Source organism: Pollachius pollachius (assembly GCF_949987615.1).
Source record: "Pollachius pollachius genome assembly, chromosome: 6".
Taxonomy (NCBI): Eukaryota; Metazoa; Chordata; class Actinopteri; order Gadiformes; family Gadidae; genus Pollachius; species Pollachius pollachius.
In genome coordinates this window covers 27,283,493-27,305,265 of record NC_136939.1, presented here as the reverse complement: position 1 = coordinate 27,305,265, position 21,773 = coordinate 27,283,493, and the positions used below count along the sequence as shown (strand labels likewise).

Genomic DNA, 21,773 nt, shown 5'->3' with positions numbered 1-21,773 from the left:
TCACTCACTCACTCACTCACTCACTCACTCACTCACTCACTCACTCACTCACTCACACACTCACTCACTCACTCACTCACTCACTCACTCACTCACTCACTCACTCACTCACTCACTCACTCACTCACACATATACAGGTACTGACTCAGTCAGACAAGCATACACAGTCACACGTACAAACATGCGCACACGCACAAAGGCACGCGTGCTTGTTGAATTCTGACCACGAGGGATGGCTTCAGACTCACAGACCTCAGTACAGGTTTAAACGTAGAATCCACACTTTCTCTTCGGATAGTTAATTCTTCTTCAAACTGTTCTTCCGGGACCACAGGCCAATCCTAATTCTCTCTCTCGCTCTCTCTGTCTCAAAAGATGGAGAGAGGGTCTCTCTCTCTAAAGGAGGAGGAGACGGAGATAGGGTCTCTCTCTAAAGGAGAAGATAGGGTCTCTCTCTCTAAAGATGGAGATAGGGTCTCTCTCTAAAGGAGAAGATAGGGTCTCTCTCTCTAAAGATGGAGATAGGGTCTCTCTCTAAAGGAGAAGATAGGGTCTCTCTCTCTAAAGATGGAGATAGGGTCTCTCTCTAAAGGAGAAGATAGGGTCTCTCTCTCTAAAGATGGAGATAGGGTCTCTCTCTCTAAAGATGGAGATAGGGTCTCTCTCTAAAGGAGAAGATAGGGTCTCTCTCTCTAAAGATGGAGATAGGGTCTCTCTCTAAAGGAGGAGATAGGGTCTCTCTCTAAAGGAGGAGGAGACGGAGATAGGGTCTCTCTCTAAAGGCGGAGATAGGGTCTCTCTAAAGGAGGAGCTAGGGTCTCTCTCTCTAAAGGAGGAGATAGGGTGTCTCTCTCTAAAGGAGGAGATAGGGTGTCTCTCTCTCTAAAGGAGGAGATAGGGTCTCTCTCTAAAGGAGGAGATAGGGTCTCTCTCTAAAGGAGAAGATAGGGTTTCTCTCTCTAAAGGAGGAGATAGGGTCTCTCTCTAAAGATGGAGAGAGGGTCTCTCTCTAAAGGAGGAGATAGGGTCTCTCTCTAAAGGAGGTGATAGGGTCTCTCTCTCTAAAGGAGGATATAGGGTCTCTCTCTAAAGATGGAGAGAGGGTCTCTCTCTAAAGGAGGAGATAGAGTCTCTCTAAAGGAGGAGATAGGGTCTCTCTCTAAAGATGGAGATAGGGTCCCTCTCTAAAGGAGGAGATAGGGTCTCTCTCTCTAAAGGAGTAGATAGGGTCTCTCTCTAAAGGAGGAGATAGGGTCTCTCTCTAGAGGAGGAGATAGGGTCTTTCTCTAAAGGAGGAGATAGGGTCTCTCTCTAAAGGAGCAGGAGATGGAGAAAGGGTCTCTCTCTAAAGGAGAAGATAGGGTCTCTCTCTCTAAAGGAGCAGGAGATGGAGATAGGGTCTCTCTCTAAAGGAGGAGATAGGGTCTCTCTCTCTAAAGGAGCAGGAGATGGAGATAGGGTCTCTCTCTAAAGGAGAAGATAGGGTCTCTCTCTCTAAAGATGGAGATAGGGTCTCTCTCTAAAGGAGGAGATAGGGTCTCTCTCTAAAGGAGGAGATAGGGTCTCTCTTTAAAGGAGGAGATGGGGTCTCTCTCTAAAGGTGGAGATGGAGATAGGGTCTCTCTAAAGGAGGAGATAGGGTCTCTCTCTCTAAAGGAGGAGATAGGGTCTCTCTCTCTAAAGGAGGAGATAGGGTCTCTCTCTAAAGACGGAGAGGGGTCTCTCTCTCTAAAGGAGGAGATAGGGTCTCTCTCTAAAGGAGGAGATAGGGTCTCTCTCTAAAGATGGAGAGGGGGTCTCTCTAAAGGAGGAGATAGGGTCTCTCTCTCTCTAAAGATTTAGAGAGGGTCTCTCTCTAAAGATGGAGAGATGGTCTCTCTCTTTGAAAGAGGAGATGGAGAGAGGGTCTCTCTCTAAAGGATGAGATGGAGATAGAGTCTCTCTCTAAAGATGGAGAGGGGTCTCTCTCTCTAAAGGTGGAGATAGGGTCTCTCTCTAAAGGAGGAGATAGGGTCTCTCTCTAAAGATGGAGAGAGGGTCTCTCTCTCTAAAGATGGAGATAGGGTCTCTCACTAAAGGAGGAGGAGACGGAGATAGGGTCTCTCTCTAAAGGAGGAGGAGACGGAGATAGGGTCTCTCTCTAAAGGAGGAGATAGGGTCTCTCTAAAGGAGGAGATAGGGTCTCTCTCTAAAGGCGGCGATAGGGTCTCTCTAAAGGAGGAGCTAGGGTCTCTCTCTCTAAAGGAGGAGATAGGGTCTCTCTAAAGGAGGAGATAGGGTCTCTCTAAAGGAGGAGCTAGGGTCTCTCTCTCTAAAGGAGGAGATAGGGTCTCTCTCTAAAGGAGGAGATAGGGTCTCTCTCTCTAAAGGAGGAGATAGGGTCTCTCTCTAAAGGAGGAGATAGGGTCTCTCTCTAAAGGAGGAGATAGGGTCTCTCTCTCTAAAGGAGGAGATAGGGTCTCTCTCTCTAAATGAGGAGATAGGGTCTCTCTCTAAAGATGGAGATAGGGTCTCTCTCTAAAGGAGGAGATAGGGTCTCTCTAAAGGAGGTGATAGGGTCTCTCTCTCTAAAGGAGGAGATAGGGTCTCTCTCTAAAGATGGAGAGAGGGTCTCTCTCTAAAGGAGGAGATAGGGTCTCTCTCTAAAGATGGAGAGAGGGTCTCTCTAAAGGAGGAGATAGGGTCTCTCTCTCTATAGGAGGAGATAGGGTCTCTCTCTAAAGGAGAAGATAGGGTCTCTCTCTAAAGGAGGAGATGGAGATAGGTCTCTCTCTAAAGGGAGATAGGGTCTCTCTCTCTAAAGGAGCAGGATATGGAGATAGGGTCTCTCTCTAAAGGAGGAGATAGGGTCTCTCTCTCTAAAGGAGCAGGAGATGGAGATAGGGTCTCTCTCTAAAGGAGGAGATAGGGTCTCTCTCTCTAAAGGAGCAGGAGATGGAGATATGGTCTCTCTCTAAAGGAGAAGATAGGGTCTCTCTCTCTAAAGGAGGAGATAGGGTCTCTCTCTAAAGGGGGAGATAGGGTCTTTCTCTAAAGATGGAGATAGGGTCTCTCTAAAGGAGGAGATAGGGTCTCTCTCTAAAGGAGGAGATAGGGTCTCTCTCTAGAGGAGGAGATAGGGTCTTTCTCTAAAGGAGGAGATGGAGATAGGGTCTCTCTAAAGGAGAAGATAGGGTCTCTCTCTCTAAAGGAGGAGATAGGGTCTCTCTCTCTAAAGATGGAGATAGGGTCTCTCTAAAGGAGAAGATAGGGTCTCTCTCTCTAAAGGAGGAGATAGGGTCTCTCTCTAAAGGAGAAGATGGAGATAGGGTCTCTCTAAAGGAGAAGATAGGGTCTCTCTCTCTAAAGGAGGAGATAGGGTCTCTCTCTCTAAAGATGGAGATAGGGTCTCTCTAAAGGAGAAGATAGGGTATCTCTCTCTAAAGGAGGAGATAGGGTCTCTCTCTAAAGGAGAAGATAGGGTCTCTCTAAAGGAGAAGATAGGGTCTCTCTCTCTAAAGGAGGAGATAGGGTCTCTCTCTAAAGGAGACGATAGGGTCTCTCTCTAAAGGAGGAGATGGAGATAGGGTCTCTCTAAAGGAGAAGATAGGGTCTCTCTCTCTAAAGGAGGAGATAGGGTCTCTCTCTAAAGGAGAAGATAGGGTCTCTCTCTATAAAGATGGAGAGAGGGTCTCTCTCTAAAGGAGGAGATAGGGTCTCTCTCTCTAAAGATGGAGAGAGGGTCTCTCTCTAAAGGAGAAGATAGGGTCTCTCTCTCTAAAGATGGAGATAGGGTCTCTCTAAAGGAGAAGATAGGGTCTCTCTCTCTAAAGGAGGAGATAGGGTCTCTCTCTCTAAAGATGGAGATAGGGTCTCTCTTTAAAGGAGGAGATAGGGTCTCTCTCTCTAAAGATGGAGAGAGGGTCTCTCTCTCTAAAGATTGAGATAGGGTCTCTCTCTCTCTCTAAAGGAGGAGATGGAGATAGGGTCTCTCTTTAAAGGAGGAGATAGGGTCTCTCTCTCTAAAGGAGGAGATAGGGTCTCTCTCTAAAGATGGAGATAGGGTCTCTCTTTAAAGATGGAGTCTCTCTATAAAGCGAGGTGTAGCTCAGAGCTCCACCTCATTAAACCAGGAGTTTTCCCGGTATATTGGGTCAGGGATGTTGTTCTGGAGAGAGGAGCTACAGGCCAACGACTTCAGAGAACCCATTCATTATTCACAATGGCCCTCACACACACATTCAAACAGTGTTTGGAGATTGAAACACAGAACACGTACCTTTTTAGATGTTTGATGCATTTGTTTGTTTGAAGTGGGTCGGCTGAGCTCAGGTGGTTCAGCGGGTGGACTGGTAACCTGAAGGCTGCTGGTTCGATCCCTGGAGTGTCGAGGTGTCCCTGAGCGAGACGCCTGACTGTGCGTGTGTGTGTGTGTGTGTGTGTGTGTCTGTGTGTGTGTGTGTGTGTCTGTGTGTCCTCCAGACTGGAGCTCTACCGTAAGGTGCCAAACCTGAGGATCCTGGCCTGTGGGGGAGACGGGACGGTGAGTACCCCACACATTCACCCATTCACAAACAAATCACCCATTCACACACATATTCACCCATTCACACACCCATTCACACACCCATTCACACACACATTCACACACTCATTCACCCATTCAAACACACATTCACCCATTCACACACATTCACCAATCCATACACTCATTCACATACACATTCAAATACTCATTCACACATTCACCCATTCACACACACATTCACCAATCCACTCATTCACATACACATTCAAATACACAATCACCCATTCACACACACATTCACCAATCCATACACTCATTCACATACACATTCAAATACTCATTCAGCCATTCACACACAGATTCACCCATTCACACACAGATTCACCCGTCCATACACACATCCACCCATCCATGCACTCATTCACAGCCACATTCACCCATTCACACTCACAGTCACCTAATGGACCAGGACTGGCTCTCTTCATGCTGGTAGTCTGGTGTCACTTTGATTGACACCAATCACCCATCACTCTCCAGGTGGGTTGGATCCTGTCCTGTCTTGATGAGCTGGAGGTGAGTCCTCCCCCGCCGGTTGCCATCCTGCCCCTCGGGACGGGGAACGACCTCGCCCGGACCCTCAACTGGGGAGGGGTGAGACACACACTCTCTCTCCACACCTCGTTCACACACATGGAAGGTCGCTGGTTGGAGTGAGGAGGTGTCCCCGAGACCCCCCACCCTGGCTGCTCCTGACCAGCGGGCTGCTGTATGAATGGGTGAATGGGTGTGTTAATTGCTGATTGATTCAATGCATGGGTGAATGAGTGTATATATGGGTGACTTTGTATGTGTCGGGTAAACGGGTGAACGTGTGTGAATGTGTGTGTGAATTTGGTGTTTGTGTGTGTGTGAATGTGTGTATGAATGAGTATGTATGGATGATTGTGTATCTGTCAATGGGTAAACGTGTGTGAATGGGTGAATCTGTGTGTGAACGAATGGGTGTGTGTGAATGTATGTGTTTGTGAAGGGGTGAATATGTGAATGAAGTGGTGAACGTGTGAGTGAATTGGCGAATGTCAGTGTCATTGGGCCACTGTTTTTTACCACCCCCTCACCCTCTCATCCAGGGCTACACAGACGAGCCGGTCTCTAAGATCCTGTCCCACGTGGAGGACGGGCTGGTGGTGCAGCTTGACCGCTGGAACCTCCGCATGGAGGCGGGGCCTAGCCGCATGGAGGCGGGGCCTAGCCACGGGGGGGCGGGGCCCAGCCAGGGGGGGGCGGGGCCCAACGGGGGCCCGGTGGGCGGGGACCCTGAAGAGCAGCAGGCCGACAAGGTGGGTGAAGGGTTGAGTTAACACCACTGCTCTATGACGGGGTGAATGATGACTGCTTTGTGAAGGGGTGAATGACCACCGCTCTATGAAGCGGTGAATGGCCACCGCTCTGTAAAGGGGTGAATGGCCACCGCTCTATGAAGGGGTTGAAGAGTGCAGCTCTATGAAGGGGTGAATGGCCACCGCTCTATAAAGGGGTGAATGACCACCGCTCTATGAAGCGGTGAATGGCCACCGCTCTGTAAAGGGGTGAATGGCCGCAGCTCTATGAAGGGGTGAATGAGTACCGCTCTATGAAGGGCTGAGTGAACATCGCTTTATGAAGGGGTTAATAAGTACAGCTCTATGAAGGGGTGAATGAACATCGCTTTATGAAGGGGTTAATAAGTACAGCTCTATGAAGGGGTGAATGAGGGGTACATCTTTATGAATGGGTGAATGGGGGGTACAGCTTTACGAAGGGTTGAATGAGTACCGTTTTATGAAGGGGTGAATGAACACCGCTCTATGGAAAGGTGAATGAACACTGCTTTATGAATGTATTAAAAAGTACAGCTTTATGAATGTATTAACGAGTACGGCTTTATAAATTGATGAAGGACTACCTTTTATGAATGGATGAAAATGTAGATCTTAATGAATGGATTATGTCTCCCTCCACAGCTCCCCATGGACGTGTTCAACAACTACTTCAGCCTGGGCTTCGACGCCCACGTCACCCTGGAGTTCCACGAGTCCCGAGGTAGGTTCTACTGGTCCTGCTGGTTCTACTGGTCCTGTTGCTTCTACTGGTTCTCCTGGTTCTTCAGGTTCATGTTCTCCTGTGTTTCTGTTTCAGAGGCCAACCCTGAGAAGTTCAACAGTCGCTTCAGGAACAAGATGTTCTATGCAGGGGTGAGTTTCACTCTATACTCTATAGATCTAGATATACTCTATATACAAGGGGGAGTTCCACTCTATACTCTGTAGATCTACATACTCTATATATACTTTATACTCTATATACAGGGGTGAGTTTCACTCTTAATTAGTTATATGCTATCCCTACTCTGTACATTCTCTATACTTAAATATATAATCAATATAAACTATAGATCCACGTGTATATACTCTATATAAACTATAGATCTCTATATACACTGTATAGATCTCTATATACACTCTGTAGATCTCTATATAAACTATAGATCTCTATATACACTGTATAGATCTCTATATACACTGTATAGATCGCTATATAAACTCTATAGATCTCTATATAAACTCTATAGATCTCTATATACACTGTATAGATCTCTATATACACTCTATAGATCTCTATATAAACTATAGATCTTTATATATACTCTGTAATTCTCTATATAACCTCTTTAAGTCTGTATATATACTCTATAGATCTCTATATAAACGCTATAGATCTCTATATAAACTCTATTAGTCTCTATATATACTCTTTAGATCTATACAAACGCTATAGATCTCTATATAAACTCTATAAGTCTCTATATATACTCTATAGATCTCTATATAAACTCTATAAGTCTCTATATATACTCTATAGATCCCTATATAAACTCTATAAGTCTCTATATGTACTCTATAGATCTATGTATATAGTCTATATTCACTTGAAGGGGGTACTCATCTCAGATGTCTCTTAGAGGGGTCCACTAGTAGATAGAGTTAGAGAGCCTGTTTGAGACCCCTGCTCTAGACTCATGCTCTACGTCTGGTCTGCAGACCGCCTTCTCTGACTTCCTGATGGGCAGTGCCAAGGACCTGTCCAAGCACATCAAAGTGGTGGTGAGTACTCTGTCTTACTCTCTGTTTGTCTCACACTCTGTTTATCCCACTCTCTGTCCTATGATTGTCTAACTATCAGATTGTATCACTCTCTGCCCTAAGATTGTCTTACTCTATGTTGTATTTTTGTCTCACTCTCTGTTACCCCCTCTTTATGATTATCTGACTCTCTGGGCTCTGATTGTCTCACTATTTGTCCTATGTTTGTCTCGCTATCTGATTATCTCTCCCTCTGTCTCTCTCTCTCTCTCTCTCTCTCTCTCTCTCTCTTTGTCTCTGTCTCTGTGTCTCTCTCTCTCTGTCTCTGTCTCTGTCTCTGTCTCTGTCTCTGTCTCTGTCTCTCTGTCTCTCTGTCTCTCTCTCCCTCTCCCTCTCCCTCTCCCTGTCTCTGTCTCTCTCTCTCTCTCTCTCTCTCTCCCTCTCTCTGTCTCTGTCTCTCCCTCTCTCTCTCTCTGTCTCTGTCTCTGTCTCTGTCTCTGTCTCTCTCTCTCTCTCTCTGTCTCTGGCTCTCTCCAGTGTGATGGTGTTGACCTGACCTCTAAGATCCAGGATCTTAAACTCCAGTGTCTGGTCTTCCTCAACATCCCCAAGTGAGAGAGAGACACACACACACACACACACACACACACACACACACACACACACACACACACACACACACACACACACACACAAATTTAAACAAACACACTCTCTCTTTGTGTCTCTTTCTCTGTCTCTCTCCCTCTCTCTGAATGGTTGAATGTGTGTGTGAATGGGTGATTGTGTGTGTATGAATTGGTGAATGTGTGAGTGAACGGGTGAATGTGTGAATGATACAAATGATGCTTTGATGCTTTTCCACTTCTGACCTCAAGATGGCAGCAGAGCCACACCTAGCTATCTCCGTGGTCCAGTGTGAGTGAAGGATGCTGCTGCTGCCATGGTGACGTGGCGATGCTGTGCTCCTCCCCCCCCTCTAGGTACTGCGCGGGCACCACCCCCTGGGGTAACCCCGGCGACCACCGCGACTTCGAACCCCAACGACACGACGACGGCTACCTTGAGGTCATCGGCTTCACCATGACGTCCCTGGTAACCATGACGACACGCCTGATCTGACTGTTTCACTCTCTGTCCTCTTATTGCCGAACACTCTAGTTTATGTTTGTCTCACTCTCTGGATTCTGGTTCTCTCACTATATTTCCTCTGGCTGTCTCACTCTCTGTCCTCTGGTTGTCTCACTCCATGTCCTCTGGTTGTCTCACTCTCTGTCAGATGATTGTCTCACTCTCTGTCCTGTGACTGTCTCTGGGTACTCCCCCCCCCCCAACCCCCACTGCCATGGCAACAACACCGCCGCCTCTCTCCCCGTCCCCTGATCTCGGCTCTAGTGGAGGAAAGGTTACCATGGTTACCGCGGTCGGTACCCAGGCTTCAGAGAGAGAGAGTGTAACCGGGTTTAAAAGCAAACTTCGCCTCGTTCTGAAAACTAAAAGTCAAACCGTCAGCGCCTCTGTTGGCGTCAGAAATGATTAATTCAAACTTTCTCTTTGTGTGATCTCTGGGGTTGGTTCAGCCCAGGAGGCAGAGTGAGTTGGCTGGTACCCTGAACTAGTTCAATCCCCGGCTCCTAGCTGAGTGTGGATGTGTCCTGAGCGAGACGCCTCACCCTGACTACTCCTGACCAGCTGGCTGTCGCCCTGAGGGGTCAACTCCGCCGTCGGAGTGGGAATGGGTGCATAGTTGAATTTGTGTATGAACGGGGGTGAATGTGAGGGTGAATGGTTGAATTTTTGTATGAATCTGTGATTATAAGGGTGAATGTATAAATGGGTGAATGGGTGAATGTGTGTGTGTATGTGTGTGTGTGTGTGTGTGAACCATGGTGCTCCAAGACACGCCCACTAGCCCGAAGAGGAACGGTGGAAACTTGGGCCCAATCCCAGTTCCACCCCTTCCTCTTCCCCTTGCCCCTCAATACAGAGGGGTAAAACGTTCCCCGAAGAAATGAGACACCCCTCCATACGTCGCGACATCATCGCTTGAAGCTCGCGGACTGCTCTGCCAACAGAGGCCAAGAGTATCCATGTTTCCGAATGATAACAACTAGTAGTAATAATAATAATAATAATAATTATAATAATAATAATAATAATAATATAAAAAAGTAAAAGGGCTCAGAAAAACAAAGAAAAAGGATTCATGACAGCTGCCAAATTTGATGGCTGGCTTTTCCTCAAAGCCCTCCCTTTAAAGTGTGGTCCTTTGGAAGCTTCATTTCAAGGGCTACGTAGCCCTACGTCTTGGCCCTAGCCCTTAACCCAAATGAGAATTGGGACAGCCCTACCCCTACAAAAACAAGGGGGAGGGGTAAGGGAATGGGGTAAGGGGGGGAAAATGGGATTGGGCCTTAATTTAGGAGGGAGGATGAGAAGGTAACACACACACACACACAGACACGCACAGAAACACACACACACACACAAGCACACAGACACACACAGAACTTGGGAGGGAGGATGAGAAAGTAACACACACAGACACACATAGAACTTAGGAGGGAGGATGAGAAAGTAACACACACACACAGACACAAACACACACACACACACACACATACATACACACACACACACACATAAACAGACACACACAGGAGTTGGGAGGGAGGATGAGAGGGTGAGTGATGTGTGTTTACTGTACAAACCGTTGACTGGAGCTGAGGTGAGGAGAGGGAGGCTCTCTTCCTCCATCGCTGTCTGTCTCTCTCCTCTGTACTCAAGCTTATCTCTATGAGGGTTAGGACATTTTTCAGCTGTGTCTATGAGAATATTTTACTAGTATGTGTTAAAGCATTTCATTAGTCCATGTAAAAGGTTTCACTAGTTTTTATGCAAGCTTTTCAGTTATGTATGTTACCGTATCATTTTTCAGTTGTTTATGTGAGAGTGTTTCAGTTGTGTATGTCAATGCTTTTCACCAGTACGTGTGTGAGGATTTCAGTGAAAACGGAAGGCGTTTCAGTTGAAACGGAAGGCATTTCAGCGAAAACGGAAGGCATTTCAGCGAAAACGGAAGACGTTTCAGTGAAAACGGAAGGCGTTTCAGTGGAAACGGAAGGCGTTTCAGTGAAAACGGAAGGCGTTTCAGTTGAAACGGAAGGCATTTCAGCGAAAACGGAAGACGTTTCAGTGAAAACGGAAGGCGTTTCAGTGGAAACGGAAGGCGTTTCAGCGAAAACGGAAGGCGTTTCAGTGAAAACGGAAGGCGTTTCAGTTGAAACGGAAGGCATTTCAGTGAAAATGGAAGGCATTTCAGTGAAAACGGAAGGCGTTTCAGTTGAAACGGAAAGTGGTTGAAAAAAAAAAAGCGCACAATTCAGACAAATAATCGACAGACATGCTACAGACACAGGCGCTACACTGATGTCTGCTCAACAACAGCCTACAGGTAGCCCATCAGAAGCAGCTGCATTACTCAACAATATATTGGCCTCAGCGGAGACCATCAGAACCCTGTCGAATGCCACAACAATCGGGCAGCAACTAAATGTTGTAATGCCATGTGTGGACACGGACAGTCAGCTAGCGTCACTGTTCCCATCCCGCCGGCGTAGCAGCTTGCCACTGCCAGGTGCAGCTCCAGTCATGAGAGAATGTGCACCACATTATGAAGCCAGCAGTGCTTCGGCGGATGGACATCAGGCACACGGAGAAAAAGGTAATTTGTAGGAATTTCAAATTATCTTTCATATGTTTCCAAGTTTAACTTAGGGTGACCAGACGTCCCGGTTTTACCGGGACAGTCCCGATTTTGAGTTGCGTGTCCCGAGTCCCAGCAAAAGCCTGTTGGGACGCTAAAATGTCCCGGTTTTCAAAATCCACTATGAAATGTCCCCTTTTGTCCGCGATTACATAGTCAACGTGGTCTTATTATAGCCCGATCATTAATTAAAAGCGCATGAGGGAGCGCACTGCCACAAGCTGTGACTGAAGTTATTTGCGTCACGTTGCGTTTGTTTGTATGCCTTTTCATCATTTACAAAGACAGCACATTTTGCTTCTACTACTTAACAGTAAATGAAATATTTACAATTTGAATTAGCCTATTTAAAATTGAAAGAACATTTAATGTTCTGCGAAATAAAGGGCAATTGCAGCCTCTCATCAGAGGCTGCATCACCCCTACTTCCAGAGTCCCTATCAGTACACAACGCGAGTAGTTATTTTAATTGTGTTTTGGCTACTACTGAATTTGTGATAAAACAAACAATAAATGCAATTTGAAGGCTGTTTTCATGTAGTACATTCGTATTTCAGAGCTAGGGCACAGCAGCATAACCATTTCAACAAGGACATAATACTACTCCCCAATCCATCATGGATTGGGGAACAACAGAACTGCTGAGGAGACAGTTGTTACCTTCTGGAGAGACTATCTCCAGGATGCAGACGGTAATTTACAGTTTACTGTGCATCTATCTTTTCTTTCTTTTAGAAAACATAGCTATATCACAAAAACATTATAGCTTAAACGTCTTCATTCTCTTATTGTATTATTGTCACGTAGCACTTTGAGATTGTTGAAAGATGAAAGGTGTGTTACAAATTCATTAGTTATTAATTTTTTTGATGCTTTGGTTTTGAGAAGTAAAATACTCTTATTGGACGGTTTATTCAGTATCAGCAGATGTTATGGTTTAGTATTTAGCTTAGATGTTGTCATGTACACTTGATTTAGACCAACTACCAATTATGTTTTTCTGTTTTTATATAAGAAGAAGAAGGACCATCCAAACTACAGAAGATATTGCCCTTTGCGACTGGAGCGTCTGTGGTACCACCTACTGGCTTTTCCCCAGCTTCCTCTGTCCAGTTCATTCATAAAGGAGATGACAACTTCTCCTGTACACCAATGTTCCCGATGATCAACACATGTGTTAACTGCATCAAGTTGCCACTACATGTGTCATACATCTGTTTAAGGAGAAGTTTGACTTTGCGTTAGGAAACACATATTGGTTTGGCAGGGCATGAATATATCTCAGTCAGTGTGTCTTTGAAAAAAGTTAAAGACAGTTTTAGTTCCATTTCTGAATGCACACTTTACCTTAAAATGATATTGCCATTTGCTACAATTTTTTTTTTGAGTGAGTATTGCCTCATGATGCATTTTATATTTCCAGTTTTAAAACCAGTTAAGAAAATTGGTTGTCTCGTTATCATACTGTTTCATATCAACAAAGTTACATTGTGCAGCCAGCATTTACTTCATAATATTAATTAAAACAAAAAAATGTTTTCTATTTTAAGGCTAAGGTCCAACTAAGTTGTAAAGAAAACTTAACATAACTTGCTTGTCACTGGAACAAATGTAGATGTGAGGAAAAAACATTTATCCCATGGTTCCCATCATTTTCAAGTGGATTCACTTGTTGAATAAAGTTCATTGTGGTCTCATTAATGGTTATGTCATTGTCTGAAATAATTACATTATTTTTGGTTTGAAGTTCAGGCAATGGCCCTTCTTCATCAATGCCATAATGGTTATCAACATCAAAGATGTCATTTACAACTGGATGAATTCCTACGCTGTTTGACACCAGTATGCCACAGCTAAGGAGGTGTCGGCCCCCTTGTGTGGAGAGGCCATGGTTGTTCCACTGGTTGATGAATTATGTTACTGCCCGTTCAATTCTTGGTAAATACACATAATGCAGACAAAAAAGATAGACTTTTTTGTCTCATTCAATGAATCTAGTATACCGTGTTCCTCCATGAACAAAAATATGTTTATAAATGTGTCTAGATACAACTCTATTGACTTCAGCCCATAGTCTCTCAATTCTTTGGTTGTGTACTGAAACACCTATAATAACACAGTTTAATCCACTTCTTCTCAACATAAAACGCGCAACATGTATATTTTCCATAGCGTGATCACATCTGACTCTTAAGGTCAAACCAAAGTTCTCGACTCCCTCTACAAACAATGACAAGACACTTAAGGCTCTGTTGTTAGATAAGCACCGCAAGTATATAATTGTCCGGCTGAAGCCATGAACACAGCCATGCATGACCATCCGCCACCTAACCAGCTTGTGGTTGCCTGTTGGGAGATCAGAATCAGCATTATTGTCCATCTACAACAGTACAATACAACATAATGCAGCAGTAATATAATTCCAAAAACATCATATAATAGTAAAACACTAAATTATACTGCACAATGAGTACTTTCACTTTTTATGCAAGTACATTTTGCTGGTAATACTTTTACTTAAGTAAGGTTTTGCATGTTTTACTTGTAGTGGAGTATTTTCAGTGTAGTATTAGTACTTTTACCTAAGTAAAGGATCTGAATCATTCTTCCACCATGTGAACTTACCATAACTGGTTGGGGGCCTGAACACTATAGACCCTTCGGCGTATAGCATGACGACGTCTAAATGAACGCCCAATGGGATCCACTTGATGCAGGCTCTGTCTGACCCGCCAACGCTGAACCCTTATGCCACGTGATCTTAGACTTCCAAGTACATATGCTTCACCTGCATTTGGAGGGTTCTGAAGTATGTTGGTCACAAGGCTGTTCAGTTCTGCATTTGACTACTGCATATCTTCATGGCTCAACTCTCAGAGTTTGCCTGTGTCGGTAGAGGGTTCTACGACCGATTCCAAAGCATGATGCAATTCTCTGCCATGTCATGCCAATGGACACACAGTGCAAAATCTGTTCGGCGGCTATGGGGTATCGGGGCCGACCTGAGTGGCCAGTCAAGGTTATTGGGGGGGTATCAGATGGTTGGTCACATCAGTGGACATCTGTCTGGCCTCATGTCCCTGCAGCAAGTTGCGAAAGCATCTATACAATGATCCGAGTAGGTTACTGACATCCCTATTATGAGGATCATATCTGGACACAGCAGCAAGAAATGCAGATAGACTTTGTGTATGATCATCAAGCACTCTATAAAGCCTCTCCTGACCACAATTGTTGGACTCTTCTCTCTGCAGTGACTCAATGCAGTGCAGAGCATCAGTAAAAAAAACTTGCCACATCATCTCCATTGCCTCACACCTCAAAAAATAAACCTTGGACTTGAAAAACAAAGAGGATCAGATGAACATACATTGTAGTTTAAGATCCTGATCTTCACACTTCAGTACACTAATATCCAATCTTCTCATGCGGCTGCTTCGGTTAGGCTACCTGTAGGCTGTTGAGCAGACATCAGTGATTTACCAACCACCTTCCTGTTCAACTGAAACGTCTTCCTGTTCAACTGAAACGTCTTCCTGTTCAACTGAAACGCGTTCCTGTTCAACTGAAACGTCTTCCTGTTCAACTGAAACGTCTTCCTGTTCAACTGAAACGTCTTCCTGTTCAACTGAAACGTCTTCCTGTTCAACTGAAACGTCTTCCTATTCAACTGAAGTGCCTTCCTCTTCAAACGCCTTCCATTTTCACTGAAATCCTCACACACATACCGTATTTTCCGCACTATAAGGCGCACTTAAAAGCCGGTAATTTTCTCAAAAAACGACAGTGCGCCTTATAATCCGGAGCGCCTTATATATGGATCAATTGGTTAATTGGTTGATCCATACTGGTTGTAAACGGCGCTCTGTCAAAATGTTTCAGTATGAAAAACCAATAAAAACAATTTAATAATAATAATAAAATGTTTCACTACGACTACGATAAAGCCACACCGCTTGCAGCATTACGGCTATCGTAGTCAGTGCACACAGCATTTTACTGCGCTTACTCACGGAAGGTCACACTATACGATCACAGAGCCAGGAAATCGGGCGGAAGACTGGCCACACTACAAGATTCGAGGGTGCGATGCTCTACTTTGTATCATTCACGTTTGCAAGATATTAAAAAAATCTAAGGTTTGGAACTGCGTAATTGTGTTTTACTTTTTTGTCATAAAGGTTCCAGTTTTATATCTGCTAAATGCAGCAACTCGTCCTCACAGTTGCGTTGCGCGTGACGAGCTATACAATTAGCACAGCTCCATCTAGTGGATGCATAACGCATCCCCAGTCAAACGTTTGACTGCAGTATCTTCTATGCGCCTTATAATCCGGTGCGCCCTATTTATGAAAAAAGTTCTAAAATAGGTCATTCATTGAAGGTGCGCTTTATAATCCGGTGCGTGTAATAGTGCGGGAAATACGGTATGTGTGAAAAACTTTCACATACATGTCTCGAGGTTTTCAGTAGCTGTTTATAGGAGCACATTTTACATTTTTTATGAGTGAAAGCATTTCAGAAGTCCATGTAAAAGGTTTCACTAGTTGTTACGAGAGTAACAAGTTGTGTGAGAGTGTTTCAGTTGTATATGTAAAAGCTTTTCACTTGTATGTGTTTTCAGGTTTTCAGTATAGTATGTGAATGAGTTTGGTTTCATATGTGTATGCGCATGCTTATTCTGAATATTGTCCCATACGGCCCCTCACATATCTCCATGGTTACCCATGCAGACGCACACACGAACACACACACACAGAAACACACAGACACAGAGACACAAACACAAGCATACAAATAGAAACAGACATACAGACACACAGAGACACATGCACACACATGAAACAGACGAACAAACACACACCTGAACACTTGCACGCACAGATACACACACAAAAAGACACACAAACACACACACACAAAGACACACACATACGCACACACCCCTCGTAGCTGCTGACAGCTCCATACCTGTCATCCTACCTAACCCTTTGAGGTTTAGTCAGTGAAATGCCCGTCATATCTCTGCTCAAACGTGGCATCTTACCCCAGCTATCTGTTGTGTACGGGGAATGGGTTAACCTAGTGATGGTTAGTGCTTGGCACTTGGTTCTATGAACATCCTCACCGTACCCACAGAGATATAGTGTTGTTTCTCTTTCTTCTGACAACTTGAATTATTGTTGCTTTTGATAAAAGCGTATGATAAACGCCCTCAATGTAAAAGTAAATGTAAATCATCAAAACATGAATCGATATAAAGAGAGAAGAGAGGGAGGGGGAATCATTTCAAATGATCCGCGGTGGAAAAGTTGAATAACAACATCTTGAATATTGATGATGTGAATATATTGAGCCATATGCGTTCTTGATCTTCTGTATTGATCTATATGTGTTCTTGATCTTCTGTGTTGATCTATTTGTGTTCTTGATCTTCTGTGTTGATCTATATGTGTTCTTGATCTTCTGTATTGATCTATATGTGTTCTTGATCTTCTGTGTTGATCTATTTGTGTTCTTGATCTTCTGTGTTGATCTATATGTGTTCTTGATCTTCTGTATTGATCTATATGTGTTCTTGATCTTCTGTGTTGATCTATATGTGTTCTTGATGTTTTGTATTGATCTATACACCTTCTATATTGATCTAAACGTCTTCTGTATTGATCTATACGTCTTCTGTATTGATCTATACGTCTTCTATATAGATCTCTATGCTCTGCATGTCCTGCCTTCTGATTGGTCGACCCTCCCTGTGCTCCTAGGCCACGCTGCAGGTCGGAGGTCACGGTGAGAGGCTGAATCAATGTCGAGAGGTCACCCTCACAACCACCAAGCCCCTACCGGTCCAGGTACACCACCCACACCACCCTACACCACCCTACACCACCCTACACCACCACACCACCACCACACCACCCTACACCACCACACCACCACACCACCACACCACCACACCACCCTACACCACCCTACACCACCACACCACCCTACACCACCACACCACACCACCACACCACCCTACACCACCCTACACCACCACACCACCCTACACCACCCTACACCACCACACCACCCTACACCACCACACCACCACACCACCCTACACCACCCTACACCACCACCACACCACCCTACACCACCACACCACACCACCACACCACCCTACACCACCCTACACCACCACACCACCCTACACCACCCTACACCACCACACCACCCTACACCACCACACCACCACACCACCACCACACCACCCTACACCACCACACCACCCTACACCACCACACCACCACACCACCACACCACCACACCACCCTACACCACCACACCACCACACCACCCTACACCACCACACCACCACACCACCCTACACCACCACACCACCACCACACCACCCTACACCACCACACCACCCTACACCACCACACCACCACACCACCCTACACCACCACACCACCCTACACCACCCTACACCACCCTACACCACCACACCACCCTACACCACCACACCACCACACCACCCTATACCACCACACCACCCTATACCACCACACCACCCTACACCACCCTACACCACCACACCACCCTACACCACCACACCACCCTACACCACCACACCACCCTACACCACCACACCACCCTATACCACCACACCACCCTACACCACCACACCACCCTACACCACCACACCACCCTATACCACCACACCACCCTACACCACCCTATACCACCACACCACCCTACACCACCACACCACCCTACACCACCACACCACCACACCACCCTACACCACCACACCACCACACCACCCTACACCACCACACCACCACACCACCCTACACCACCCTACACCACCACACCACCCTACACCACCACACCACCCTATACCACCACACCACCCTACACCACCCTACACCACCACACCACCCTACACCACCACACCACCACACCACCCTACACCACCACACCACCCTACACCACCACACCACCCTACACCACCACACCACCCTACACCACCCTACACCACCACACCACCCTACACCACCACACCACCCTACACCACCACACCACCACACCACCCTATACCACCACACCACCCTACACCACCCTACACCACCACACCACCACACCACCCTACACCACCACACCACCCTACACCACCCTACACCACCACACCACCCTACACCACCCTACACCACCACACCACCACACCACCCTACACCACCACACCACCCTACACCACCACACCACCCTACACCACCACACCACCCTACACCACCACCACACCACCCTACACCACCCTACACCACCACACCACCACACCACCCTACACCACCACACCACCACACCACCACACCACCCTACACCACCACACCACCCTACACCACCACACCACCACACCACCCTACACCACCACACCACTACACCACCCTACACCACCACACCACCCTACACCACCACACCACCCTACACCACCCTACACCACCATACCACCACACCACCACACCACCACACCACCCTACACCACCCTACACCACCACACCACCCGCACCACCCTACACCACCACACCACCACACCACCACACCACCCTACACCACCACACCACCCTACACCACCACACCACCCTACACCACCCTATACCACCACACCACCCTACACCACCACACCACCCTACACCACCACACCACCACACCACCCTACACCACCACACCACCCTACACCACCCTATACCACCACACCACCCTACACCACCACACCACCCTACACCACCCTACACCACCCTACACCACCACACCACCACACCACCACACCACCACACCACCCTACACCACCACACCACCCTACACCACCACACCACCACACCACCACACCACCCTACACCACCACACCACCACACCACCACACCACCACACCACCACACCACCCTACACCACCACACCACCACACCACCACACCACCACACCACCATACACCACCCTACACCACCCTACACCACCACACCACCACACCACCACACCACCACACCACCCTACACCACCACACCACCCTACACCACCACACCACCATACACCACCACACCACCACACCACCACACCACCACACCACACCACCACACCACCCTACACCACCACACCACCCTACACCACCACACCACCACACCACCACACCACCACACCACCCTACACCACCACACCACCCTACACCACCACACCACCCTACACCACCACACCACCACACCACCACACCACCCTACACCACCCTACACCACCACACCACCCTACACCACCACACCACCCTACACCACCACACCACCACACCACCACACCACCCTACACCACCACACCACCACACCACCACACCACCACACCACCACACCACCCTACACCACCACACCACCACACCACCCTACACCACCCTACACCACCACACCACCACACCACCACACCACCCTACACCACCACACCACCCTACACCACCCTACACCACCCTACACCACCACACCACCACACCACCACACCACCACACCACCACACCACCCTACACCACCACACCACCCTACACCACCCTACACCACCACACCACCACACCACCACACCACCACACCACCCTACACCACCACACCACCCTACACCACCCTACACCACCCTACACCACCACACCACCACACCACCCTACACCACCACACCACCCTACACCACCACACCACCACACCACCACACCACCCTACACCACCACACCACCACACCACCACACCACCACACCACCACACCACCCTACACCACCACACCACCACACCACCCTACACCACCACACCACCACACCACCCTACACCACCCTACACCACCACACCACCCTACACCACCACACCACCACACCACCACACCACCACACCACCCTACACCACCACACCACCCTACACCACCACACCACCCTACACCACCACACCACCCTACACCACCCTACACCACCACACCACCCTACACCACCACACCACCACACCACCCTACACCACCACACCACCCTACACCACCACACCACCACACCACCACACCACCCTACACCACCCTACACCACCCTACACCACCACACCACCCTACACCACCACACCACCCTACACCACCCTACACCACCACACCACCACACCACCCTACACCACCCTACACCACCACACCACCACACCACCACACCACCACACCACCACACCACCCTACACCACCACACCACCCTACACCACCCTACACCACCACACCACCACACCACCACACCACCACACCACCCTACACCACCCTACACCACCACACCACCACACCACCCTACACCACCACACCACCCTACACCACCACACCACCACACCACCACACCACCCTACACCACCCTACACCACCCTACACCACCACACCACCCTACACCACCACACCACCCTACACCACCACACCACCACACCACCCTACACCACCACACCACCCTACACCACCACACCACCACACCACCACACCACCACACCACCCTACACCACCACACCACCACACCACCCTACACCACCCTACACCACCACACCACCCTACACCACCCTACACCACCACACCACCCTACACCACCACACCACCCTACACCACCACACCACCCTACACCACCCTACACCACCACACCACCCTACACCACCACACCACCCTACACCACCACACCACCACACCACCACACCACCACACCACCACACCACCCTACACCACCACACCACCCTACACCACCACACCACCCTACACCACCACACCACCCTACACCACCCTACACCACCACACCACCCTACACCACCACACCACCCTACACCACCACACCACCACACCACCACACCACCCTACACCACCCTACACCACCCTACACCACCACACCACCCTACACCACCACACCACCCTACACCACCCTACACCACCACACCACCACACCACCACACCACCCTACACCACCACACCACCCTACACCACCACACCACCCTACACCACCACACCACCACACCACCACACCACCCTACACCACCACCACACCACCCTACACCACCACACCACCCTACACCACCACACCACCCTACACCACCCTACACCACCACACCACCACACCACCACACCACCCTACACCACCACACCACCCTACACCACCACACCACCCTACACCACCCTACACCACCACACCACCCTACACCACCACACCACCCTACACCACCACACCACCACACCACCACACCACCACACCACCCTACACCACCCTACACCACCCTACACCACCCTACACCACCACACCACCCTACACCACCACACCACCCTACACCACCCTACACCACCACACCACCCTACACCACCACACCACCCTACACCACC

The 21,773-nt window shown here is 48.0% G+C and overlaps 1 protein-coding gene across 1 annotated transcript in view; it reads left to right on the top strand.

The window, feature by feature from the left end:
* The window catches only part of LOC307076972 (diacylglycerol kinase zeta-like), a gene marked incomplete at its 5' end in the record, with an annotated part of 78,481 nt that overhangs the window by 13,273 nt on the left and 43,435 nt on the right, over positions 1-21,773 (top strand). The window contains 9 exon segments of the mRNA XM_079738204.1: positions 4,463-4,523; positions 5,046-5,159; positions 5,639-5,848; positions 6,512-6,590; positions 6,687-6,742; positions 7,589-7,651; positions 8,168-8,241; positions 8,614-8,725; positions 17,162-17,248. Of these exon segments, the coding sequence (XP_079594330.1) occupies positions 4,463-4,523; positions 5,046-5,159; positions 5,639-5,848; positions 6,512-6,590; positions 6,687-6,742; positions 7,589-7,651; positions 8,168-8,241; positions 8,614-8,725; positions 17,162-17,248 (856 nt within the window).